Source organism: Nerophis ophidion, linkage group LG01, assembly GCF_033978795.1.
Source record: "Nerophis ophidion isolate RoL-2023_Sa linkage group LG01, RoL_Noph_v1.0, whole genome shotgun sequence".
In the NCBI taxonomy this organism is placed as follows: Eukaryota; Metazoa; Chordata; class Actinopteri; order Syngnathiformes; family Syngnathidae; genus Nerophis; species Nerophis ophidion.
In genome coordinates this window covers 90514717-90542528 of record NC_084611.1, presented here as the reverse complement: position 1 = coordinate 90542528, position 27812 = coordinate 90514717, and the positions used below count along the sequence as shown (strand labels likewise).

At 40.2% G+C, this 27812-nt stretch overlaps 1 protein-coding gene across 2 annotated transcripts; it reads right to left on the bottom strand.

Moving 5' to 3' along the window:
- On the bottom strand, window positions 1–27812 carry socs7 (suppressor of cytokine signaling 7). 2 transcript variants are annotated; one of them, XM_061915697.1, is made up of 10 exons: window positions 26263–27812; window positions 22713–22780; window positions 22166–22270; window positions 16028–16162; window positions 15780–15925; window positions 15535–15703; window positions 13534–13662; window positions 9750–9885; window positions 6336–6467; window positions 1–6265 (listed from the first exon to the last, which is right to left on the bottom strand). In XM_061915697.1, exons 1-9 carry the CDS (start codon window positions 27558–27560, stop codon window positions 6347–6349), a joined length of 2307 nt encoding a protein of 768 aa, XP_061771681.1. In that variant the 5' UTR covers window positions 27561–27812; the 3' UTR covers window positions 1–6265; window positions 6336–6346. The 2 variants fall into 2 exon arrangements, with proteins under 2 accessions (XP_061771681.1, XP_061771689.1); XM_061915705.1 differs by lacking the exon at window positions 16028–16162.

The window sequence follows — 27812 nt, the reverse complement described above, 5'->3', positions numbered from 1 at the left end:
TTCAAGTTTATTTTTGTCTTTACTTAAAAAAACAACAATGTTTTTCCACACGTGGACAGGTAGAGGTGCGTCCTGGCAGATATACACAGCGTGGAGCAAGGCATGATGGGAAATGTAGGCTGTTAATAAACAACATGACATGTCCATGACATTGTTTGTCTTTGGTGAAAGCTCCTGACATCAAAACCTTTTCAGAATGATGAGAACAATAATAATAATAGTTTAAAAAAAAACACACAATGGAACCTGTTGAGAAAGATCCAACCAGAAGCTGTGGAAAAATGCAAAGAAGACTTGCAGGGCTGAGAGGAGAAGAAGACTACTTCTTGGACTTCTTTTTCACTCATTCACTTCTAAACTGTGCAAGAGTTATTTTAGACAACTATTTGCAAAGGTGTACCTCAGTCTGTAATCTGACTCATTTGTGGGTCTGTATCTCAATCTGTGTGTGTGATTAGAACCGCTTGTGCGTGTTTTAATTTGTGTGTCTGTATCTCAATCTGTGTGTGTGTGTAATTAGATCCACATGTGCGTGTTTTAATTTGTGTGTATGTATCTCAATCTGTGTGTGTGTGTGTGTTTATCTAAATGTGTATGCGTATAATTAGATCTGGGTGTACATGTTTTAATGTGTGTGTCCGTAAATCAATCTGTGTGTGTGTAATTAGATCCACATGTGCGTGTTTTAATTTGTGTGTCTGTATCTCAATCTGTGTGTGTGTGTGTGTGTGTGTGTGTGTGTGTGAGTGTGTTTATCTAAATCTGTATGTGTGTAATTAGATCTGGGTGTACGTGTTTTAATGTGTGTGTCCGTAAATCAATCTGTGTGTGTGTAATTAGATCCACATGTGCGTGTTTTAATTTGTGTGTCTGTATCTCAATCTGTGTGTGTGTGTGTGTGTGTGTGTGTGTGTGTGTGTGTGTGTGTAATTAGATCTGGGTGTACGTGTTTTAATGTGTGTGTCCGTAAATCAATCTGTGTGTGTGTAATTAGATCCACATGTGCGTGTTTTAATTTGTGTGTCTGTATCTCAATCTGTGTGTGTGTGTGTCTGTGTGTGTGTGTAATTAGATCCGTGTGTATGTGTTTTAATTTGTGTGTCTGTATCTCAATCTGTGTGTGTGTGTGTGTGTGTGTGTGTGTAATTGTGTTTATCTAAATGTGTATGTGTGTAATTAGATCTGTGTGTACATGTTTTAATGTGTGTGTCCGAAAATCAATCTGTGTGTGTAATTAGATCCAGATGTGCGTGTTTTAATTTGTGGGTCTGTATCTCAATCTGTGTGTGTGTGTAATTAGATCTGTGTGTGTGTTTTAATTTGTGGGTCTGTATCTCAATCTGTGTGTGTGTGTGTGTGTGTCCATCTAAATTTGTATGTGTGTAATTAGATCTGCGTGTACGTGTTTTAATGTGTGTGTCCGTAAATCAATCTGTGTGTGTGTAATTAGATCCACATGTGCGTGTTTTAATTTGTGTGTCTGTATCTCAATCTGTGTGTGTGTGTGTCTGTGTGTGTGTGTGTAATTAGATCCGTGTGTATGTGTTTTAATTTGTGTGTCTGTGTCTGTGTGTGTGTGTGTGTGTGTGTGTGTGTGTAATTGTGTTTATCTAAATGTGTATGTGTGTAATTAGATCTGTGTGTACATGTTTTAATGTGTGTGTCCGAAAATCAATCTGTGTGTGTAATTAGATCCGCTTGTGCGTGTTTTAATTTGTGGGTCTGCATCTCAATCTGTGTGTGTGTGTAATTAGATCTGTGTGTATGTGTTTTAATTTGTGTGTCTGTATCCCAATCTGTGTGTGTGTGTGTGTGTCCATCTAAATGTGTATGTGTGTAATTAGATCTGCGTGTACGTGTTTTAATGTGTGTGTCCGAAAATCAATCTGTGTGTGTAATTAGATCCACATGTGCATGTTTTAATTTGTGTGTCTGTATCTCAATCCGTGTGTTTGTGTGTGTGTGTGTGCGTGTGTGTAATTAGATCCGTGTGTATGTGTTTTAATTTGTGTGTCCGTATCTCAATCTGTGTGTGTGTGTGTAATTGTGTTTATCTAAATGTGTATGTGTGTAATTAGATCTGGGTGTACGTGTTTTAATGTGTGTGTCCGTAAATCAATCTGTGTGTGTGTAATTAGATCCACATGTGCATGCTTTAATTTGTGGATCTGTATCTTAATCTGTGTATGTGTGTGTATGTGTGTGTAATAAGATCCACGCGTACGTGTTATAGTGTGTTGCTGTAAATCATTATGTGTGTGTGTAATTAGATCTGCGTGTACGTGTTTTAATGTGTGTGTCTGTAAATCAATCTGTGTGTGTGTAATTAGATCCGCATGAACGTGTTTTAACGTGTGTGTCTGTAAATCAATCTGTGTGTGTGTGTATGAGTCTGTGTGTGTAATCAGATCTGCATGTGTGTGTATTCATTTGTGTGTCAATCTGTGTTTGTGTGTAATTAGATCTGTGTGATCGTGTTTTAATTTGTGTTTGTATCACAATCCGTGTGTGTGTGTGTGTGTGTAATTAGATCTAATGAATGTTTTAATTTGTGTGTGTGTATCTCCTTACGTGTGTCAGTGTAATTAGATCTGTGTGCGTGTATTTAATTTTTGTGTCTGTAAATCAATATTTGTGTGTGTGTGTGTGTGTGATCAGATCTGCATGTGTGTGTATTAGTTTGTATGTCTGTAAATCAATCTGTGTGTGTGTAATTAGATCCGCGTGTTCGTGTTTAAATTTGTGTGTCTGTATCTCATTCAGTGTGTGTGTGCGTATGTAATCAGATCCACGTGTATGTGTTTTTAATTTGTGTGTCCGTATATCATTCTGTGTGTGTGCATGTGCGTGCGTGTAATCAGATCCATGTGTACGTGTTTTGTGTGTCTGTATCTCATTCTGTGTATGTGTGTGTGTGTTTTTGTGTGTGTAATCAGATCTGCATGTGTGTGTATTAACGTCTCTGTAAATCAGTCTGTGTGTGTGTGTAATTAGATCCACATGTTTGTGTCTAAATGTGTCTGTATCTCAATCTGTGCGTATGTGTGTGTAATTAGATCCGTGTGTACATTTTTTAATTTGTGTGTCTGTATCGCAATCAGTGTGTGTGTGTAATTAGATCCATGTGTATGTGTTTTAATTTGTGTTTCTGTACATCAATCTGTGTGTGTTTCTGTGTAATTAGATCCGTGTGTACGTGTTTTAATTTGTGTGTCTGTATCTCATTCTGTGGTGTGTGTGTGTGTGTGTGTGTAATCAGATCTGCATGTGCGTGTATTAATTTGTGTGTCTATCAATCTGTGTCGAAATAAGGACACACAAATTCAAACACACGCTGATCTGATTACACACACACACACACACATACAGATTGAGATACAGACACACAAATTAGTACCCGGACACGTGAATCATTTTACAGATGCACAGACTGCGATTTGCAGAGAGTTTTTCAGCAATTAAAAGCTTTTAAGACATTCTGTTCTGTGAGCTTTCTTTGACATGCCAAGGCCACTTCATTAGGTACAGCATCTCCGACACCCGCCCTGGCACATGAATATTGTATGATCACTGAGAAGTGTGTGTGTGTGTGTGTGTGTGTGTGTGTGTGTGTGTGTGTGTGTGTGTGTGTGTGTGTGTGTGTGTGTGTGTGTGTGTGTGTTGTGGCAATGCTGACTTAGTGGGGACATCGCTCTGTTTACACAGTCACCTTTAGGGGTCCCCACAAGTCCTAAACAGCAACTTGTGTGTGTTCTGGCAATGCTGACTTAGTGGGGACATCGCTCTGTTTACACAGTCACCTTTAGGGGTCCCCACAAGTCCTGAACAACAACTTGTGTGTGTGTGTGTGTGTGTGTGTGTGTGTGTGTGTGTGTGTGTGTTCTGGCAATGCTGACTTAGTGGGGACATCGCTCTGTTTACACAGTCACCTTTAGGGGTCCCCACAAGTCCTGAACAACAACTTGTGTGTGTGTGTGTGTGTGTGTGTGCGCGTGCGTGCGTGCGTGCGTGCGTGCGTGCGTGCGTGCGTGCGTGTGTGTGTGTGTACTGGCAATGCTGACTTAGTGGGGACATCGCTCTGTTTACACAGTCACCTTTAGGGGTCCCCACAAGTCCTGAACAACAACGTGTGTGTGTGTGTGTGTGTGTGTGTGTGTTCTGGCAATGCTGACTTAGTGGGGACATCGCTCTGTTTACACAGTCACCTTTAGGGGTCCCCACAAGTCCTGAACAACAACGTGTGTGTGTGTGTGTGTGTGTGTGTTCTGGCAATGCTGACTTAGTGGGGACATCGCTCTGTTTACACAGTCACCTTTAGGGGTCCCCACAAGTCCTGAACAACAACTTGTGTGTGTGTGTGTGTGTGTGTGTGTGTGTGTGTGTTCTGGCAATGCTGACTCAGTGGGGACATCGCTCTGTTTACACAGTCACCTTTAGGGGTCCCCACAAGTCCTAAACAACTTGTGTGTGTGTGTGTGTGTGTGTGTGTGTGTGTGTGTGTGTGTGTGTTCTGGCAATGCTGACTTAATGGGGACATCGCTCTGTTTACACAGTCACCTTTAGGGGTCCCCACAAGTCCTGAACAACAACTTGTATGTGTGTGTATGTGTGTGTGTGTGTGTGTGTGTGTTCTGGCAATGCTGACAAAGTGGGGACATCGCTCTGTTTACACAGTCACCTTTAGGGGTCCCCACAAGTCCTGAACAATAACGTGTGTGTGTGTGTGTGTGTGTGTGTGTGTGTGTGTGTGTGTGTGTGTGTGTGTGTGTGTGTGTGTGTGTGTGTGTTCTGGCAATGCTGACTTAGTGGGGACATCACTCTGTTTACACAGTCACCTTTGGGGGTCCCCACAAGTCTTGAACAACAACTTGTGTGTGTGTCACCCTGGGACCTTTGTGGGTCTTTTTATTGCCTATGAAGATGACTTCATGCAACAGAGTGTTCCTTTTAAAAATTAGCAGGATGAAATATGAATGAATCTCAAAAATGTGCATTGTCCGTTCTTTGTCAAATTGTTATTTTGATCCCGAGCTATTGAGTGGGTATACATTGTAGTTCTTTAGTACCCTTTGTGTCCTCCCATTGACTCCCTTTATATTAGCCGTTTTCAACATACTGTAAACCTGTTATTTTACGACGCTCTTTCCATGAAAACCGAATGAACGTGAGCATTTTCTTTTGAAATACACGCAAATCCTATTAGAGGTGTAATGTCACCCACCCCTCCACCACTAGATACCGCCAGAGTAACATAGAGATAGGGGTCCCCACAGCTTCGAAGGTTTGTCATTGTCATACCATTGGGTTGAGTTTTTTCCTTGCCCTGATGTGGGATCTGAGCCCAGGATGTTGTTGTGGCTTGTGCAGCCCTTTGAGACACTTTTGATTAAGGGCAGGGATCAATAAAGTACTATTCTATTTTATTCTAAATCAACTTTGAATGAATGAATGAATGAATTTACTAAGTAACTAACTTATTTGCAAGTGTGACTTTTGTAATCAAGTTGACGACCGATGACCGTTACAAAACACAAGGCAGTGTCAATACAGCTAGTGAGTGTGCCATTCACTCACCAAGGTGTCATTTACCTTATTTTTACCTTATTATTTATCCTTCTCGATACCCGTTGATATTTATTTAAAAAAAGATAAAAGACAAACCTTTTTATTCAGGCTTTCTATCACGATAAACACATTCTTAGTGTGTTATTTTCTATTTTATTCATGGCTATTATTACATGGTTTAATTCATGTGTTATGTATGCAAATATTTTTATTTAATGTTTATTTAGTGCCACTTTTCACTTCCTTCTTATTTGTCGCTGCTGTAAAAGTGCTATAAAGATCAAGTTTGATTGACGGATGAAAAAGGTGTGGCATTAGAGGTGTACCTAATAAAGAGGCCCGTGCAGTGACGATGCATGAAAGGCGTGTGTTTGATTCCGGTGAGGCGCCACAGAAGATGGTCGGCCATGACCACGCCCGGGTGTATATCTGCCCTGAGAGCATCTTCAACCGTCCGGTTTGCGCACGAAGAAAGAAGACGGCGGGGGAAAAGGCGGGAAGGACGGCGGTACAAAGAAAGCAGTTGGAATCCAGCGGATGAGCTCCAGACCGAGTCAGTTCATGTCCTCAGTCGTGCTCTCCTCACCGCTGCTCCGGCGTCCACACAACAAGCCAGCTGGACCGGGACCCGGACCGGGACCGGGACCGGGACCGGGACCAGGACTTTCTCTGCAGCAAAGCAAGACCAGCACTCTGGACCCTGCAGAGTCCCAGGAAGAGTCTTAAAAGTGGCCAGCCGGCGCCTTCAAAAGCTGCAAGAAGGGACTCACGGGAGCCGAGATCACGTGTCAGACTCCGCCTCCCGCGCCGGGGTCAACGCCGCCCGGATGCTTTTGATTGACAGGTACATCTCTTCCTCGGGGTCGTAGTAATAAAACTTACTCAGGTAGGAGATGAGCGGCCTGCACACACAGTAAACATGGCGCATGTCACCAAGAAATACTTCCAGTGTCCAAGGTGCGGCCCAAGGGCCGTTTGTGGCCCCCAGCTCATATTTTAGGGGCCCAAAAAATGCAAAAAATATTAAATAAAAATGTGGAATAAAAGAGCAAACTGGTGAAATGTAACAAGAACAAGTTGTAATATTGACCCAATTAAGCAAAAACTGTTTTTTTTTTATTTCTGTGATTTTTAAAAAATATTTTTAGATTAATTTTGATGTTTGGTTTATTTGAGTGGGACACTATTTCATCCCCTGGAATTTAAGTGTTTTTGTTTTTTTTAACTGTCATTGTTAAAAAAATTAGTAATGAATGTTGTAATCAATTTTTTATCTATTTAAAGTTCCAATTACTTCACATCAATTGTTACACTTTCAATACTTTTTGTGGAAAATATTGCATATTTTTAGTGTTTTCCATAAAAAATTAAATTAAATAAATATTTTTAATACTTTTATGAGTGGGACCCTTTTGGATCCCCTGGAATTTTTAGTGGGAGTTTTTTTTTTTTAACTGTCATTGCTCAAAAAATAATAATGAATCAAAATCAATGTTGTTATTGATCTATTTAAAGCCCCAATTACTTCACATCAAATATGTATTTTTAGGAAAATATTGCATTATTTTGTATTCTCTCAAAAAAACAACAAAAAAAAAGAAATATATATATATATATATATATATATATATATATATATTTAAATATATATATATATATATATATATATATATAAATATATATATATATATATATATATGTATATATATATATATGTATATATATATATATATATGTATATATATATATATATATATATATATATATATATATATATATATATATATATATATATATATATATATATATATATATATATATATATATATATATATATATTTTTTTTTTTTAACACTTTTGTGAGTGGGACCCTTTTAGATCTTCAAGAACTTTAGTGTTTTTTGTTTGTTTGTTTTAACTGTCATTGCTAAAAAAAAAAAATAATAGTGAATTAAGATCTATGCTGTTATGAATTATTGACATATATAAAGCTCCAATTATTCCACATCAAATACTACACTTTGACATACTTTTTGGGGAATATATTGCAGTATTTTGTGTGTATTCTCTATAAAAAAAAATTAAAACTTTTTTTAAAATACTTTTATGAGTGGGACCCTTTTGGATCCCCTGGAATTTTTAGTGGGAGGTTTTTTTTTTTTAACTGTCATTGCTCAAAAAATAATAATGAATCAAAATCAATGTTGTTATTGATCTATTTAAAGCCCCAATTACTTCACATCAAATATGTATTTTTATGGAAAATATTGCATTATTTTGTATTTTCTCAAAAAAAAAAATATATATACATATATATATATTTTTTTTTTTTTTTTTTTTAAACACTTGTGAGTGGGACCCTTTTAGATCTTCAAGAATTTTAGTGTTTTTTGTTTGTTTGTTTTAACTGTCATTGCTAAAAAAAATAATAGTAAATTAAAATCTATGCTGTTATGAATTATTGACATATTTAAAGCTCCAATTATTCCACATCAAATACTACACTTTGACATACTTTTGGGGGAATATATTGCATTATTTTGTGTGTATTCTCTATAAAAAAAAATTAAAACTTTTTTTTAAATACTTTTATGAGTGGGACCTTTTTGGATCCCCTGGAATTTTTAGTGGGAGTTTTTTTTTTAACTGTCATTGCTCAAAAATAATAATTAATCAAAATCAATGTTGTTATTGATCTATTTAAAGCCCCAATTACTTCACATCAAATAAGTATTTTTAGGGAAAATATTGCCTTATTTTGTATTTTCTCCAAAAAAAAAAAAAAAAAAAAATATATATATATATATATACATACATATGTATATATATATATTTATTTATTTATTTTTTAACACTTTTGTGAGTGGGACCCTTTTAGACCTTCAAGAACTTTAGTGTTTTTTTGTTTTTGTTTTTTAACTGTCATTGCTCAAGAAATAATAGTAAATTAAAATCTATGCTGTTATGAATTATTGACATATTTAAAGCTCCAATTATTCCACATCAAATATTACACTTTGACATACATTTTGGGGAAAATATTGCATATTTTGTGTGTTTTCCCTAAAAAAATTAAAATAAAATTAATATTTTTAACACTTTTTTGAGTGGGACCCTTTTGGACCCACTACAATTTTAGTGGGAGTTTTTTTTAAACTGTCATTGTTCAAAAAAATAATAATGAATCAAAATCAACGTTGTTATTGATCGATTTAAAGCCCCAAATTATTTCACATCAAATATTACACTTTAAAATAGTTTTGGGGGAAATCATTGCATTATGTTGTGTGTTTTGTATACAAAAATTGAAAATAAAATAAACATTTTTAACACTTTTATGAGTGGAACCCTTTTGGATCCTCAGCAACTTAAGTGGGTTTGTTTTAAACTGTCATTGCTCCAAAAAATAATGAATAATTAAAATCAATGTTGTTATGAATTACTGACATATTTAAGGCTCCATGTACTTCACATCAAACATTATACTTTGAAATACTTTTTGGGGAAAATATTGCATATTTTGTGTGTTTTCTCAAATATATATATATATATATATATATATTTTTTTTTTTTTAAACTGTCATTGTTCAAAAAATAATAATGAATCAAAATCAATGTTGTACTAACATATTTAAATCCCTAATTATTTCACAAATATGACACTTTGAAATATTAGAAATATTATTTTTTTTAAATACAAATAAAATATATATTTTTAATACTTTTATGAGTGGGACCCTTTTAGATCCCCTAAAATTTTAGTGTGAGTTTGTAAAAAAAAAAACATTCATTGCTCAAATAATAATAATAATGAATAAAAATCAATGTTGATATGAATTCTTGACATATTTAAAGCTGCAATTACTTTACATTTAAATTTTTTTTATAGGGGCGGTGATATTTTATGGCTAAGTTTTCTTTGACAAAAAGAGCATAAAACATAAAAACAAAAATGTTCTCTATTTCCACACATAGATCCTAAGTTGATCTACAGATGTAAGTGTCGAATAATAATAATAATAATAATAATAATGATAAATGGCTTATTAATGTCATTTTGGCGGTCACATGACTCACCAAGGTCACGCCCACTCACTGTGTCCAAAGTCACACGGCCCCCTGCTGGCCTGGGGTGCACCTGATATGCAAATGAGCACGCCCCTGATATGCAAATGAGCACGCACCTGGGCAGTGGAAGCTCCTGGATGTGATCGATGCGGACTATTTGTCGGATGCAGAACCTGCAGAGGTGCTGCAGCGACTTGACGTTGCTGAAGCGGGAAACCGGGTAGAGGAGCTGGACCGGCGTGGGAGGAAGTCCTGCAGGAAGGAGGAATATTTACATCTGATGATATTTATTTACATGTTCCACAACAAAACAACAACAATAGACACACTCGAGACGTACATAATCAACTTTTTCACTCCTGATACCATATTGGAGCTTCGGAGATTGGCCGATACCGATATGATCCGATATCAACAGGAATTATTTTGAAGCGTGGAATGCTGGAAAAGGTCCGATCAAGTGGAATGAGTCAACCAGACAACAACAACAACCGTCTGGAATGGACTTATGCTGTCATTAAGTTGAAGTGGAGTGGTCATTGGTTTTTCCGCAATAAATCAAGAAGTTGAGCTCATAATGCCGTCAGATGAATGATGCGGACACGTTTGTTACTTTCTAATCTAGACTTTGAATGTGTAAGTAATATGCAACTACAATTATTTGATACTTGTTTATATTTACAAGTGTGCAGTTTTGTTTTTCAGCGATTATTACCTATGTCTGGCTTGTGTGCTTAGCTGTTGTGTAGCTGCTAGCGCCTAGTAGCCTTGTATCACACATGATATCACACACAAGTAAACCACCCTGCAGGACTGCTTGTATTGCACATGATATCACACACAAGTAAACACTCCGCATCACACACACAATTCAACCCGCCGCAGGACTGCTTGTATCGCACATGATATCACACACAAGTAAACACGCTGCAGGACTGCTTGTATCGCACATGAAATCACACACAAGTAAACACTCTACAAGACTGCTCGTATTGCACATGATATCACACACAAGTAAACACTCTACAAGACTGCTTGTATCGCACATGATATCACACACAAGTAAACACTCTACGAGACTGCTTGTATCGCACATGATATCACACACCAGTAAACACTCTACGAGACTGCTTGTATCGCACATGATATCACACACAAGTAAACACTCTACAAGACTGCTTGTATCGCACATGATATCACACACAAGTAAACCACCCTGGAGGACTGCTCGTATTGCACATGATATCACACACAAGTAAACACGCTGCAGGACTGCTTGGATCGCACATGAAATCACACACCAGTAAACACTCTACGAGACTGCTTGTATCGCACATGATATCACACACAAGTAAACACTCTACAAGACTGCTTGTATTGCACATGATATCACACACAAGTAAACACAGTACGAGACTGCTTGTATCGCACATGATATCACACACAAGTAAACACTCTACGAGACTGCTTGTATTGCACATGATATCACACACAAGTAAACCACCCTGCAGGACTACTTGTATTGCACATGATATCACACACAAGTAAACACTCTACGAGACTGCTTGTATTGCACATGATATCACACACAAGTAAACACGCTGCAAGACTGCTTGTATCGCGCATGAGATCACACACAAGTCAACCCGCTCCAGGACTGCTTGTATCGCACATGATATTGCACACCAGCAAACACACTGCAGGACTGCTTGTATCATACATTATATCACACACAAGTAAACCACCCTGCAGGACTGCTTGTATCGCACATGATATCACACACAAGTAAACACTCTACAAGACTGCTTGTATTGCACATGATATCACACACAAGTAAACACGCTGCAGGACTGCTTGGATCGCACATGAAATCACACACAAGTAAACACTCTACGAGACTGCTTGTATTGCACATGATATCACACACAAGTAAACCACCCTGCAGGACTGCTTGGATCGCACATGATATCACACACAAGTAAACACTCTACAAGACTGCTTGTATTGCACATGATATCACACACAAGTAAACACGCTGCAGGACTGCTTGTATCGCACATGATATCACACACAAGTAAACACTCTACGAGACTGCTTGTATTGCACATGATATCACACACAAGTAAACCACCCTGCAGGACTGCTTGGATCGCACATGATATCACACACAAGTAAACACTCTACAAGACTGCCTATATTGCACATGATATCACACACAAGTAAACCACTCTGCAGGACTGCTTGTATCACACATGAAATCACACACAAGTAAACACTCTACGAGACTGCTTGTATCGCACATGATATCACACACAAGTAAACACGCTACAGGACTGCTGGTATCACTCATGATATTACACACAAATAAACACTCTGCAGGACTGCTTGTATCGCACATGACATCACACACACACAAGTCAACCCGCTGCAGGACTGCTTGTATCGCACATGATATTGCACACCAGCAAACACGCTGCAGGACTGCTTGTATCGCACATGATATCACACACAAGTAAACCACCCTGCAGGACTGCTTGTATTGCACATGATATCACACACAGGTAAACATGCTGCAGGACTGCTTGTATCGCGCGTGATATCACAAACAAGTAAATACGCTACTGGACTGCTTGTATCGCACATGATATCAAACGAAAGTAAACACGCTGCAGGACTGCTTGCATTGCACACTCTGCAGGACTGCTTGTATCACACATGATATCACACACAAGTAAACACTCTGCAGTTGTATCGCACATGACGTCACACGCAAGTAAACACTCAGCCGGACTGCTCGTATCGCACATGATACCACACACAAGTAAACGCACTGCAGGACTGCTTGTATTGCACATGCTGCTGGGCTGCTTGTATCGCACATGATATCACACACCAGTAAAAACTCTGCAGTTGTATCGCACATGACATCACACACAAGTAAACACTCAGCAGGACTGCTCGTATCGCACATAATATCACACACAAGTAAACACTCTGCAGGACTTCTTGTATCACACATGATATCACACACCAGTAAACACTCTGCAGTTGCATCGCACATGACATCACACACAAGTAAACACTCAGCAGGACTGCTCGTATCGCACATGATATCACACACAAGTAAACGCACTGCAGGACTGCTTGTATTGCACATGCTGCTGGGCTGCTTGTATCGCACATGACATCACACACAACATGCGGCAGGACTGCTTGTATCGCACATAATATCACACACAAGTGAACACACTGCAGGACTGCTTGTATCACACATAATATCACACACAAGTGAACACACTGCAGGACTGCTTCTATCGCACATGATATCACACACAAGTAAACAAGCTGCAGGACTGCTTCTATCGCACATGATATCACACACAGGTAAACAAGCTGCAGGACTGCTTGTATCGCACATGATATCACACACAAGTGAACGCGCTGCAGGACTGCTAGTATTGCGCATAATATCACACACAAGTAAAGACTCTGCAGGACTGCTTGTATCGCACACAATATCACACACAAATAAACACGCTGCAGGACTGCTTGTATCGCACATGATATCACACACAAGTCAAAACAAGTAATTTCTCAATTCAAACCGATTCTCACAATGTAATATTTGTTAAAATATTTCAAATGAAACTTAAAAAAAATGTGGTTGTATGGAGACGGCCTAAAACTTATTTTAAAAAATGTATTCTTGTAGACAAAAAAAATTTTTAAATTTAAATGTTTTCAAAATTTGGATACTTTATTTTTAATCTATTTTGAAAATTAAGAATCAATTTAGTATGAAGATGAAAAAGAATTGCAATCAGGATGTGAACAGCATACAGTAAAGTTTACAGTACAGCGTACAATACAAAGTACATTACAGTAAATGGTGTAAGTTACCTGGAACTCTGGAGCGCAGGAAGTAGAGGAACTTGCCGTTCTTGGAGTGCATGATGGCTCGCTCGATAAACTCCACCACCGAGTGACAGCGGTCTTCAAACTTGGGATGACACCACAGGCTGAAAGTGCCTGTAGGGGGCGGAGCAACACTTTTTTTAACAAGTTGAGCTGGGAGTGACAGCGCTTGACTTCCTGTATGTTTGAATAGACGATTTTTTATAAAGTTAAATTGAAATCTGCATGATGATGTTGTAAACAATCTACTGTCAATAAAGTTATTCTTGAATCTGTATAATGATGTTGTAAACAATCTACTGTCAATAAAGTTATTCTTCAATCTGTATAACGATGTTGTAAACGATCTACTGTCAATAAAGTTACAATTGAATCTTTATGATGATGCGATGAAATAAATCTACTATCAATAAAGTAAAATATTAATCTGTATGACGATGTGTCGAAAACAATCTACTGTCAAAGTTGAATTTGAATCTGTATGATGATGTGTTGTAAACAATCTATTGTCAATAAAGTTACATTTGAATCTGTATGATGATGAGTTGTAAACAATCTATTGTCAATAAAGTTAAATTTGAATCTGTATGCTGATGTGTTATAACAAATCTACTGTAAATAAAGTTAAATTTGAATAGAATAGAATAGAATATGTATGATGATGTGTTATAAACAATCAACTCTCAATAAAGTTACATTTGAATATGTATGATGATGTGTTGTAAACAATCTATCGTCAATAAAGTTACATTTTAATCTGTATGATGATGTGTTATAAGAAATCTTATGTAATAATTTTAAATTTGAATATGTATGATGATGTGTTATAAACAATCTTCTCTCAATAAAGTTACATTTGAATCTGTATGATGTGTTGCAAACAATCTACTGTCAAAGTTGAATTTGAATCTGTATGATGATGTGTTGTAAGAAATCTACACTCAATAAAGTTCTTTGAATCTGTATGATGATGTGTTGTAAATAATCAAATGTCAACAAAGTATCATGTTCTCATATGTTCTCATAGTCATCAGTATCATCAGTATCACGTTCTCATAGTCATTATTGTCACCGATGTCCCACTGGGTGTGAGTTTTCCTTGCCCGAGGATGTCGTAGTGGTTTGTGCAGCCCTTTGAGACACTAGTGATTTAGGGCTATATAAGTAAACATTGATTGATTGATTGAAAGTTATCTTTGAAACTGTGTGATGATGTGTTGAAAACAATCTAATGTCAATAAAGTTAAATTTGAATCTGTATGATGATGTACACAATTTACTGTCAATAAAGTTACATTTGAATCTGTATGATGATGTGTTGCAAACAATCTACTGTCAATAAAGTTACACTTGAATCTGTATGACGATGTTGTAAACAATATACTGTCAATAAAGTTACATTTGAATCTGTATGACGATGTTGTAAACAATCTACTGTCAATAAAGTTACATTTGAATCTGTATGATGATGTGTTGCAAACAATCTACTGTCAATAAAGTTACATTTGAATCTGTATGACAATGTTGTAAACAATTTACTGTCAAAGTTACATTTGAATCTGTACGATGATGTGTTGCAACCAATATACTGTCAATAAAGTTACATTTGAATCTGTATGACGATGTAAAAAATATACTGTCAACAAAGTTACATTTGAATCTGTATGATGATGTCAACAAAGTTACATTTGAATCTGTATGACGATGTTGTAAACAATTTACTGTCAATAAAGTTACATTTGAATCTGTATGATTATGTGTTGTAAACACGCCACAATCCACACATCTCCACTTCCTGTTGGAACTTCCTGCTAACAAATCAAATCAACTTTATTTATAAAGCACATTTAAAATTTACCACAGGGGTAGCCAAAGTGCTGTACATTGGACAGGTTAAAAAATAATACGAAGACAACACAACACAACACAAACAGAACGTGATAAAAAATACATAAATAAAACAAGTCGGGTGTTCAGGTGTCTCACCTCGGTAGTGCTCCATGCGGGTGTGGTGCGTGACGCCCTGCGAGCGGAAGCTGAGGCTGAGGATGTATCTCGGGTCAGAACTGTCTCGGACCAGGAAAGATCCGTCCGGTTTCCCCTTCAGCTTCATCTCAGCATCTTCCCAGTTCATTGGACCCCAGTACCAACCACACTGCCGGGGTTTACATGACTTGTGTAAGTACCAACCGCACCGCCGGGGTCACGTGACCACGCCCGCCTTCACGTACCTTCTCCAGCTCTCTCAGGCTGGCCGTGAAGTTGCTGGCTTCGGACCTGCGGAGCGCACAGAGCATGGTGGGCGGGGCCTGTCTCGCGGCGGGCGGAGCGTCGGCCTGCGATGGATGTGAATGCGGAAGTGCTCGCAGGAAGGCGTCTAGAGGAGGGCGGGACCAGAGAAGACAACATTTAACAACCTCTTGTGGCTTTGAGACCACGGAACACACCCTGCCCGACCCGGCGCCTCGCCGCGTCTTACCATTGAGGCTGACGCTGTGCTGCATGGTGGCGTGGGAGGGAGGGGCGGGAGGGGGGAGTGGCAGGGGGAGGGACTGCAGGGACGCCCCCATGACACTCACCAGGGACGCACCTGGCTGAGGACCCCATATGTCATCTGGAGCAAGGACAGCAGGGATGCCAGGGAGGAGGGAGTGAGCAAGGACAGCAAGGAAGCCAGGGAGGAGGTAGTAAGCAAGGACAGCAATGATGCCAGGGAGGAGGGAGTGAGCAAGGACAGTAAGGAAGCCAGGGAGGAGGCGGTGAGCAAGGACAGCAAGGATGCCAGGAAGGAGGGAGTGAGCAAAGACAGCAGGGATGCCAGGAAGGAGGGAGAGAGCAAGGACAGCAAGGAAGCCGGGGAGGAGGGAGTGAGCAAGGACAGTAAGGAAGCCAGGGAGGAGGGAGTGAACAAGGACAGCAAGGATCCAAGGAAGGAAGGAAGGAAGGAGTGAGCAAGGACAGCAAGAAGGCAAGGAAGGAGGGAGTGATCAAGGACAGCAAGAAGGCAAGGAAGGAGGGAGTGATCAAGGACAGCAAGAATGCCAGGAAGGAAAGAGGGAGTGAGCAAGGACAGCAAGAATGCAAGGAATGAGGGAATGATCAAGGATAAGAAGGATGCAAGGAAGGAAGGAGGGAGTGAGCAAGGACAGCAAGAATGCAAGGAATGAGGGAATGATCAAGGATAAGAAGGATGCAAGGAAGGAAGGAGGGAGTGAGCAAGGACAGCAAGAAGGCAAGGAAGGAGGGAGTGATCAAGGACAGCAAGAATGCCAGGAAGGAAAGAGGGAGTGAGCAAGGACAGCAAGAATGCAAGGAATGAGGGAATGATCAAGGATAAGAAGGATGCAAGGAAGGAAGGAGGGAGTGAGCAAGGACAGCAAGAATGCAAGGAATGAGGGAATGATCAAGGATAAGAAGGATGCAAGGAAGGAAGGAGGGAGTGAGCAAGGACAGCAAGAAGGCAAGGAATGAGGGAGTGATCAAGGACATGAAGGATGCAAGGAAGGAAGGAGGGAAGGAGGAAGAACAGCAAAGATGCAAGGAAGGGAGGAGTGAGCATGGATGGCATGGACGTGAGAGAGAAAGTGGGGAAGGCGAGCAAGGATGCGAGAAAGGAGGGAGTGAGTAAGGACAGGAAAGATGTGAGGAAGGAGGGAGTGAGCAAGGACAGCAAGGATGCGAAGATGAAAGTGGGGAAGGGCAGCAAAGATGCAAAGGAGGAGGGAAAGAGCAAGGACAGCAAGGATGCAAGGAAGGAGGGAGTGAGCAAGGACAGCAAGAAGGCAAAAAAGGAGGGAGTGACCAAGGACAGCAAAAATGCGGGAAAGGAGGGAGTGAGCAAGGACAGAAAGGATGTAGGGAGGGAGTGAGCAAGGAGAGTAATGATGTGAGGAGGGAAGGAGGGAAGGAGCAAGGACAGCAAGGATGTGAGGAGGGGGGAATGAGCAAGGACAGCAAGGATGTGAGGAGTGAAGAAGGGAGTGAGCAAGGACAGCAAGGATGTGAGGAGGGAAGGAGGGAGTGAGCAAGGACAGCAAGGATGTGATGAGGGAAGGAGAGAGTGAGCAAGGATAGCAAGGATGTGAGGAGGGAAGAAGGGAGTGAGCAAGGATAGCAAGGATGTGAGGAGGGAAGGAGGGAGTGAGCATAGACAGCAAAGATGTGAAGAGGGAAGGAGCGAGTGAGCAAGGACAGCAAGAATGTGAGGAGGGAAGGAGGGAGTGAGCAAGGACAGCAAGGATGTGAGGAGGGAAGGAGGGAGTGAGCAAGGAGAGTAATGATGTGAGGAGGGAAGGAGGGAATGAGCAAGGACAGCAAGGATGTGAGGAGTGAAGAAGGGAGTGAGCAAGGACAGCAAGGATGTGAGGAGGGAAGGAGGGAGTGAGCAAGGACAGCAAGGATGTGAGGAGGGAAGGAGAGAGTGAGCAAGGATAGCAAGGATGTGAGGAGGGAAGAAGGGAGTGAGCAAGGATAGCAAGGATGTGAGGAGGGAAGGAGGGAGTGAGCATAGACAGCAAAGATGTGAAGAGGGAAGGAGCGAGTGAGCAAGGACAGCAAGGATGTGAGGAGGGAAGGAGGGAGTGAGCAAGGACAGCAAGGATGTGAGGAGGGAAGGAGGGAGTGAGCAAGGACAGCAAGGATGTGAGGAGGGAAGGAGGGAGTGAGCAAGGACAGCAAGGATGTGAGGAGGGAAGGAGGGAGTGAGCAAGGACAGCAAGGATGTGAGGAGGGAGTGAGCAAGGACAGCAAGGATGTGAGGAGGGAGGGAGGGAGTGAGCAAGGACAGCAAGGATGTGAGGAGGGAAGGAGGGAGTGAGCAAGGACAGCAAGGATGTGAGGAGGGAAGGAGAGAGTGAGCAAGGATAGCAAGGATGTGAGGAGGGAAGAAGGGAGTGAGCAAGGATAGCAAGGATGTGAGGAGGGAAGGAGGGAGTGAGCATAGACAGCAAAGATGTGAAGAGGGAAGGAGCGAGTGAGCAAGGACAGCAAGGATGTGAGGAGGGAAGGAGGGAGTGAGCAAGGACAGCAAGGATGTGAGGAGGGAAGGAGGGAGTGAGCAAGGACAGCAAGGATGTGAGGAGGGAAGGAGGGAGTGAGCAAGGACAGCAAGGATGTGATGAGGGAAGGAGAGAGTGAGCAAGGATAGCAAGGATGTGAGGAGGGAAGAAGGGAGTGAGCAAGGATAGCAAGGATGTGAGGAGGGAAGGAGGGAGTGAGCATAGACAGCAAAGATGTGAAGAGGGAAGGAGCGAGTGAGCAAGGACAGCAAGGATGTGAGGAGGGAAGGAGGGAGTGAGCAAGGACAGCAAGGATGTGAGGAGGGAAGGAGGGAGTGAGCAAGGACAGCAAGGATGTGAGGAGGGAAGGAGGGAGTGAGCAAGGACAGCAAGGATGTGAGGAGGGAAGGAGGGAGTGAGCAAGGACAGCAAGGATGTGAGGAGGGAGTGAGCAAGGACAGCAAGGATGTGAGGAGGGAGGGAGGGAGTGAGCAAGGACAGCAAGGATGTGAGGAGGGAAGGAGGGAGTGAGCAAGGACAGCAAGGATGTGAGGAGGGAAGGAGGGAGTGAGCAAGGACAGCAAGGATGTGAGGAGGGAAGGAGGGAGTGAGCAAGGACAGCAAGGATGTGAGGAGGGAGTGAGCAAGGACAGCAAGGATGTGAGGAGGGAGTGAGCAAGGACAGCAAGGATGTGAGGAGGGAAGGAGGGAGTGAGCAAGGACAGCAAGGATGTGAGGAGGGAAGGAGGGAGTGAGCAAGGACAGCAAGGATGTGAGGAGGGAGGGAGGGAGTGAGCAAGGACAGCAAGGATGTGAGGAGGGAAGGAGGGAGTGAGCAAGGACAGCAAGGATGTGAGGAGGGAAGGAGGGAGTGAGCAAGGACAGCAAGGATGTGAGGAGGGAGTGAGCAAGGACAGCAAGGATGTGAGGAGGGAGGGAGGGAGTGAGCAAGGACAGCAAGGATGTGAGGAGGGAAGGAGGGAGTGAGCAAGGACACATGTTAAAAGATCAGATCAAAGGTGGTGTGTTTCAAACGTCACACACTGTGTTTTATTGCAAAATCCTCATGAAAGTTTCATTTTACATAACATTGTGTTGCTAGAGGACATTGGTGGTGTTGTTGTTGTTGTTGTTGTTGTTGTTGTTGTTGTTGTGACAGACGTGCTTGTTGGAGGGGGTGGAGTCACAATGTTGTCCTGCACGATGTGTTTGATTTTGAACACACTTCAAACTCTTGGAATTGTTGACCCAGTTGTTTAAAAACATAAGTGTGTACTTATTAGTCTTGTAAGTACACAACTGTTTACTTAAAAGTACATGAGTGTGTACATTCTATATTACTCAACTTTGTACTTACTGCTCTTTTAGGTACACTAGCGTGTACTTATTAGTCTTTTAAGTACACTTATGTATATGCATTAGTCTTAAGTACACATGGGTGAAGGTTTGAGTCTTTTAAGTACACAACTGTTTACTTAAAAGTACAAGAGTGTGTACACTGTGTAATACTCTTTTAAGCAAACAACTTTGAACTTATTAGTTCTTTTGAAGTGAAGTCTTTTAAGTATATTAAGTGTGTACTTATTAGTATTTTAAGAACAGAAGTGTGTAATTGTTATTCTTTTAAAAGTATGCAAGGTTGTACTTTCGAGTCTTATGAGTGATGTCCAGGCTGAGCAGTACATCACAATGCAGTACTCTCTAAGTACTGCATTGTTGTACTCAACATTATCGACACGTTGAGTGTGCACTGATGGACACTTACTGCAGTGCACTAAGTAGTTATCATATTCTTATAGAAGAATTCATGCATTCATGCATTCATTTGTACTTATTGTGTAACGGAGAAGTGAGGAAAATCCAAGAAATATTAGTGTTGATAGAGCAAGTAAATATTGTGATCGATTTTTACTTAAGTGAAACTAAGTTTACGATGTCAGGAAACAAATATTCCGATGTTAGGAAACAATTATTACGATGTAAGGAAACAAATATTCCGATGTTAGGAAACAAATATTGCGATGTTAGGAAACAAATATTCCGATGTTAGAAAACAAATATTCCGATGTTGGGAAACAAATATTCCGATGTTGGGAAACAATTATTACGATGTTTGGAAACAATTATTACAATGTTTGGAAACAATTATTACGATGTTAGGAAACAAATATTCCAATGTTAGGAAACAAATATTCCGATGTTAGGAAACAATAAATACGATGTTAGAAAACAAATGTTACGATGTTAGGAAACAAATATCCCGGTGTTAGGAAACGATTATCCCGATGTTAGGAAACAAATACGATGTTAGGAAACAAATATTCCGATGTTAGGAAACCATTAATACGATGTTAGGAAACAAATATTACGATGTTAGGAAACAATAATTACAATGTTAGGAAATAAATATTGCGATGTTGGAAAACAATTGTTCCGATGTTAGGAAACGATTATTACGATGTTAGGAACAAATATTCCGATGTTAGGAAACAATTAATACGATGTTAGGAAACAAATATTACGATGTTTGGAAACAATTATAACAATGTTAGGATACAATTAATACGATGTTAGGAAACAATTATTACGATGTTTGGAAACAATTATTACAATGTTAGGATACAATTAATACGATGTTAGGAAACAAATATCCCGGTGTTAGGAAAGAAATATCCCGATGTTACGAAACAAATACGATGTTAGGAAACAAATATTCCGATGTTAGGAAACAATAAATACAATGTTAGGAAATAAATATTCCGATGTTGGGAAACAATTATTCCAATGTTAGGAAACAATTAATACGATGTTGGATAACAAATATTATGATGTTAGGAAACAATAATTACAATGTTAGGAAATAAATATTCCGATGTTGGGAAACGATTATTAGGATGTTTGGAAAAAATGATTAGGATGTTTGGAAAAAAATCTTAACATATTAGGAAACAAATATTAATATGCAAGGGAACACATATTACTATGTTTGGAAACAATTTTTTACGATATTAGAAACAATTATGATGTTTGGAAACAAATCTTACCATACTAGGAAACGAATATTACAATGTTAGGAAACAAATATTACGATGTTAGGAAACAAATATTACGATGTTAGGAAACAAATATTACGATGTTAGGAAACAAATATTACGATGTTAGGAAACAATTATTAAGATCTTAGGAAAGGAACATTACGATGTTAGGAAACAGTTATTACGACGTTAGGAAACAAATATTAAGATGTTTGGAAACAAATATTGCGATGTTTACAAACAAATATTACGATGTTAGGAACAAATATTAGGAACTTAGGAAAGGAACATCCCGACGTTAGGAAACAAATATTACGATGTTAGGAAACAAATATTACGATGTTAGGAAACAAATATTACGATGTTTGGAAACAAACATTATGATGTTTGGAAACAATTATTACGATATTGGGAAACAAATATTACGATGTTTGGATACAAATTTTACGATGTTAGGAACAAATATTAAGAACTTAGGAAAGGATCATCACGACGTTAGGAAACAAATATTACTATGTTAGGAAACCACTATTACGATGTTTGTCTTTGCTGCAGTCGTAAAATGTGTTAACAGACAGGAAGTACCTAAAAGGCTGAGACTCCGACGAGGGGGAGGCGGCGGCGTGGGAGGGTGCGGCGTGTTTGTCCCTCGCCGCGAGATGTCCACGTCCACCAGAGACACCGTCTCACCTGCAGAATATTATTTATGATGATTATTCGTGCTGGAACACTCTAAGGTGACTTTAAGGAAAAACAACAACAACAAGAACGCTGACTAATTATTCATGACCTCCTCCAAGGCAGCTGCGTTCTTCTTCTACACTTGGTGCAGGTCCAGGTAAAGGTGCAGAAGCATTAGGGTCAAAAAACACTAATATATATATTTCTATACAAATATTGATTCTTTTTGTTCCTTCTGTGTGGATAATATCAATAAAAGGTATGATAATATCAATTCCATTATTCATGGTAATATATTTGGGTTGATATCATGAAATAGTATTCATTGATTTATAATCCTACAATAATTAATTATTTAATGATTTATTGATTAAATAGAAGTAATCTTTATACTTATTGATTGTTTTCCTGTCCAAAGTGTGTCCTTTCTTGGGGGTCAGCGTCCTCTTACCTGTGAAGGAAGAGAAGGAGGCGGGGCAGAAGGCACTTTGGGCCCGCGTCAGTCTGGGCTGGTTCAGGCTGAAGGAAGCACACCGGATGATATCAGTGATCAATAAAAGGTGATGATATCAGTGGTCAATAAAGATGAAAATATCAGTGACCAATGAAGATGATGATATCGGTGATGAATATAGATTGGGATATCAGTGATTAATAAAGATCATGTCAGTGATTAATAAAGATGACAATATCAGTGATCAATAAAGATGATGATATCAGTGATTAATCAAAATAAGGATATCAGTGATTAATAAAGATGACAATATCAGTGATCAATAAAGATGATATCAGCGATTAATCAAAATAAGGATATCAGTGATCAATAAAGATGATGATATCAGCGATTAATAAAGATGACAATATCAGTGATCAATAAAGATGATGATATCAGCGATTAATAAAGGTGACCAAATCAGTGATCAATAAAGATGATGATATCAGCGATTAATCAAAATAAGGATATCAGTGGTTAATAAAGATGATGATATCAGCGATCAACAAATATGATGGTATCAGCGATAAATAAAGATGATGATATCAGCGATTAATAAAGATGATGATATCAGTGATGAATAAAGATGATATCAGTGAATAATAAACATGTTGATATCAGCGATTAATAAAGATGATATCAGCGATTAATTAAGATTGTCAGCGATTAATAAAGATTTTGATATAAATGATTAATAAAGATGATGATATCAGCGATTAATAAAGATGAGGACATTAGTGATTACTAAAGATGAAGGTATCAGCGATAAATAAAGATAATATCAGCGAGTAATAATGATGATATCAGTGATGAATAAAGATGATGAATTCAGTGAATAATAAACATGATGATATCAGCGATTAATAAAGATGATGATATCAGTGATAAATAAAGATGACATCAGTGAATAATAAACATGATGATATCAGTGATTAATAAAGATATCAGTCAGCGATTAATTAAGATTATGTCAGCGATTAATAAAGATTTTGATACAAGTGATTAATAAAGATGATGATATCAGCGATTAATAAAGATGAGGATATTAGTGATTAAAAAAGATGAAGGTAACAGCGATAAATAAGGATGACATCAGCGAGTAATAATGATGATATCAGTGATGAATAAAGATGATGAATTCAGTGAATAATAAACATGATGATATCAGCGATTAATAAAGATGATGATATCAGTGATGAATAAAAATGATCAGTGAATAATAAACATGATGATATCAACGATTAATAATGATGATATCAGTCAGGGATTAATTAAGATTATGTCAGCGATTAATAAAGATTTTGATACCAGTGATTAATAAAGATGATGATATCAGCGATTAATAAAGATGAGGATATTAGTGATTAATAAAGATGAAGGTATCAGCGATAAATAAGGATAATATCAGCGAGTAATAATGATATCAGTGATGAATAAAGATGATGAATTCAGTGAATAATAAACATGATGATATCAGCGATTAATAAAGATGATGATATCAGTGATGAATAAAGATGAAATCAGTGAATAACAAACATGCTGATATCAGCGATTAATAAAGATATCAGTCAGCGATTAATTAAGATTATGTCAGCGATTAATAAAGATTTTGATACCAGTGATTAATAAAGATGATGATATCAGCGATTAATAAAGATGAGGATATTAGTGATTAATAAAGATGAAGGTCTCAGCGATAAATAAGGATGATATTAGTGAGCAAATAATGATAATGATATCAGTGATTAATAAAGATGATGACTTCAGTGAATAATAAACATGATGATATCAGCGATTAATAAAGACGATATCAGCAATTAATAAAGATGACATCAGTAATTAATAAAGATGATGATATTAACGAATAATAAAGATGAGGATATTAGCGATTAATAAAGTTATAAGCAATTAACTAAGATGATGATATCAGCGATAAAATAGACGATATCAGTGAGTAATAAAAATGATGATATCAGTGATGAGTAAAGATGATTTCAGTGATGAATAGATGACTATGTCAGTGAATTATAAAGATGATGATATCTGCAAAAAATAAAGATGATATCAGCAATTAATAAAGATGACGAAATAAGCAAATAATAAAGATGACGATATCAGCGTTTAAAGATAATAATAGCGATTAATTAAGATGAGGATGGCAACGATTAATAAAGATGATGATATCAGCGATAATAAAGATGGTGATATCAGCGATAAATAAAGATGGTGATATCAGCAATTATTAAGATGATGATATCAATGATCTGCGATGAGGTGGCGACTTGTCCATGGTGCCAATCTCAGCCCGATTGTAGCTGAGATAGGCACCAGCGACCCCAAAGGGAATAAGCGGTAGAATATGGATGGATGGACATCAGTGATGAATAGATGATATCAGTGAATGATAAAGATGACAATATCAGCGATTAATAAAGACTATATCAGCGGTTAATAAAGATGATGATATCAGCGATTAATAAAGATGATGATATCAGCAATTAATAAAGATCATGATAACAATTTATGATGATGATATCAGTGATTATTAAAGATGATGATATCAGCGATTAATAAAGATGACGATATCAGCGATTAATAAAGATGATGATATCAGCGATTAATAAAGATCATGATATCAACAATTTATGATGATGATATCAGTGATTATTAAAGATGATGATATCAGCGATTAATAAAGATAACGATATTAGTGATTAATAAAGATGACAATATCAGCGATTCATAAAGATGATGATATTAGCGATTAATAAAGATGACAATATCAGTGATCGATAAAGATGACGATATTAATGATGATATCAGCGATTAATAAAGATCATGATATCTAAAATTTATGATGATGATATCAGTGATTAATAAAGATGATGAGATCAGTGATTATTAAAGATGACAATATCAGCGATTAATAAAGATGATGATATCAGCGATTAATAAAGATGATGATATTAGCAATTAATAAAGATGACAATATCAGTGATCGATAAAGGTGACGATATCAGCGATTATTAATGATGATATCAGCGATTAATAGAGATCATGATATCTAAAATTTATGATGATGATATCAGTGATTAATAAAGATGACGATATCAGTGATTATTAAAGATGATGACATCAGCGATTAATAAAGATGATGATATCAGCGATTAATAAAGATGACGATATTAGCGGTTAATAAAGATAACGATATTAGCGATTAATAAAGATGAGAATATCAGCGATTAATAAAGATGACGATATTAGCGGTTAATAAAGATAACGATATTAGCGATTAATAAAAATGATGATATCAGCGATTAATAAAGATGACAATATCAGTGATCAATAAAGATGACGATATCAGTGATTAGTAGGATGATGATATCAGCGATTAATAAAGAGGATATCAGCGATTAATTCAGATGACGATATCAGTGATCAATAATCATCTTCTACGAGCACATTGGTTCTGATGTATGGCCGCCAAACAGGAAGTGGATCACCTCACCTGTCCGAGTCCAGCACAGGTCCAGAAGTACTTTGCACGTCCAGCAGACTTCCAGCAGAGACCACCGAGGACGTCACGGAGGCTCTCTTGTCCAGAAGGTGCGTGGATCCGCTGCAGCTCTTAGTCCGGAACAATCTGCTGAGTCGGATCTTCAGCGAGCCCTTCTTGGACTTGCCCGGCACTTTCAGGGTCTTGTCGGCGCCGCCGGGGGTCCTGGGCACGCTGGCACACCTGTCGGGCCTCCTGCGAGGCGTGGACACCTGGTCCCGGGCGGGACTGCCGCTCCACGGTGAGTTCCGTGTCGGCGTGTGCGAAAGCGGCACAGTGGCCCGGGGTTCTCCCGGGCTGACCCGCTGCTGCAGGTCCAGGTGGGCTTCGGGCGGCCCGCCGACCTGGGCTTGTAAACAGGTGACCAGGTCTCTCTTGCCGCTGCGCCGCTCCTCGTCCCGCGCGTCCTCCAGACCCAAGCCGGCCACGTCCTCGCTCCCCAGTCCTTCCAGAACCAGCAGAGCGTCACTGGTGACGGCGGGGTCGTCGGCGTGCTCGACACCGTGCGGGCCGGGCCCGTGTGCGCCCTGACACGCGCACTGGGGGAGCTCGCCCGCTTTGAAGAGCATCTTCGGGACCCCCCCGACCCCCAGCTCCCCGAACCTGCGGGCCAGCTCCAGCACGGCGCCCTCCCGGTCCCGAGTAATGCCGGCCAGCGGGCCGGAGCCTCCCGACAAGAGGGGCCACTCGGGCCGGTGCCGGTGGCAGAGTTCCGCGGGCTCCGCGGACACCGGGACGGCGGCGTGCGTGGTCCAGGTCCCGTCCAGCCGGTTCTGCTCCTGCTGGAGTCCGGCGGGATCCAGCGTGTTGTTGTTGGCAGTCAAGTGGGAGCCACCCGCGCCCGAGCTCTGGTCCGCGGCCGAAGGATTCCTGTTCAGACGGTCCAGGTCCAAGACCCCGTCCCCAGTCCGGATGAGATCCGAGAAGACCAGCAGCTGAGGCCGCAGTCCGGGAGCGAACTCGCAGCTCGGGGCCTCCGCGGGGCTCTGCGGCCGAGGCGGCGCGCACAGCGGGGCTCGGCCGCTGTCAGGTGCAGCAGGGCCGCCGCCGCCGCCGCCGCTCGCCGGGGCTTTGTTCCGGCATCCGCCGGGAGGCTCGAGGCCCGACTCTCGGCCGAGATCCAAGCTCGCCTTGCCGCCGCTGTGGGTCACCACGGCCCCGCTCTCCGCGTCCGGGCGGTCCTCCTCGGCCGCGGAGACCACACGCATGAGCACGAAGTCGGGCGACATTTCCTGCGCGTCGCTCGTCATTGTCGCTGACGATGGCAGCCACACGATCCGAGGCGACGTCACATAGCGACGGCCCGCAGCAGCGAGCGAGGGCCGCGCGCCGTTAACGCGCACCGGAGACGAGACGGCGGGGAGACAAGATGTCGGCCGCGCGCATCCTCCGCGGGGTCGCCGCTGCAGCGAGCAGATGGAGTCGGGACTCAGGCAGGCAGGCAGGCAGGCAGGCAGCTAGACTCCGGTCACGGCCTCCCCCCTCCTCCAAGACCACCTTGG

Coding starts and splice junctions, on each gene's coding strand:
- socs7 (XM_061915697.1), bottom strand. CDS start 27,560: ATGACGAGCGACGCGCAGGAAATGTCGCCCGACTTCGTGCTCATGCGT. Junction 22,781..26,262: donor CCTGTGCTGGACTCGGACAG/GTGAGGTGATCC, acceptor TGCTTCCTTCAG/CCTGAACCAGCCCAGACTGA. Junction 9,886..13,533: donor CCTGCGCTCCAGAGTTCCAG/GTAACTTACACC, acceptor TCCTTCCTGCAG/GACTTCCTCCCACGCCGGTC.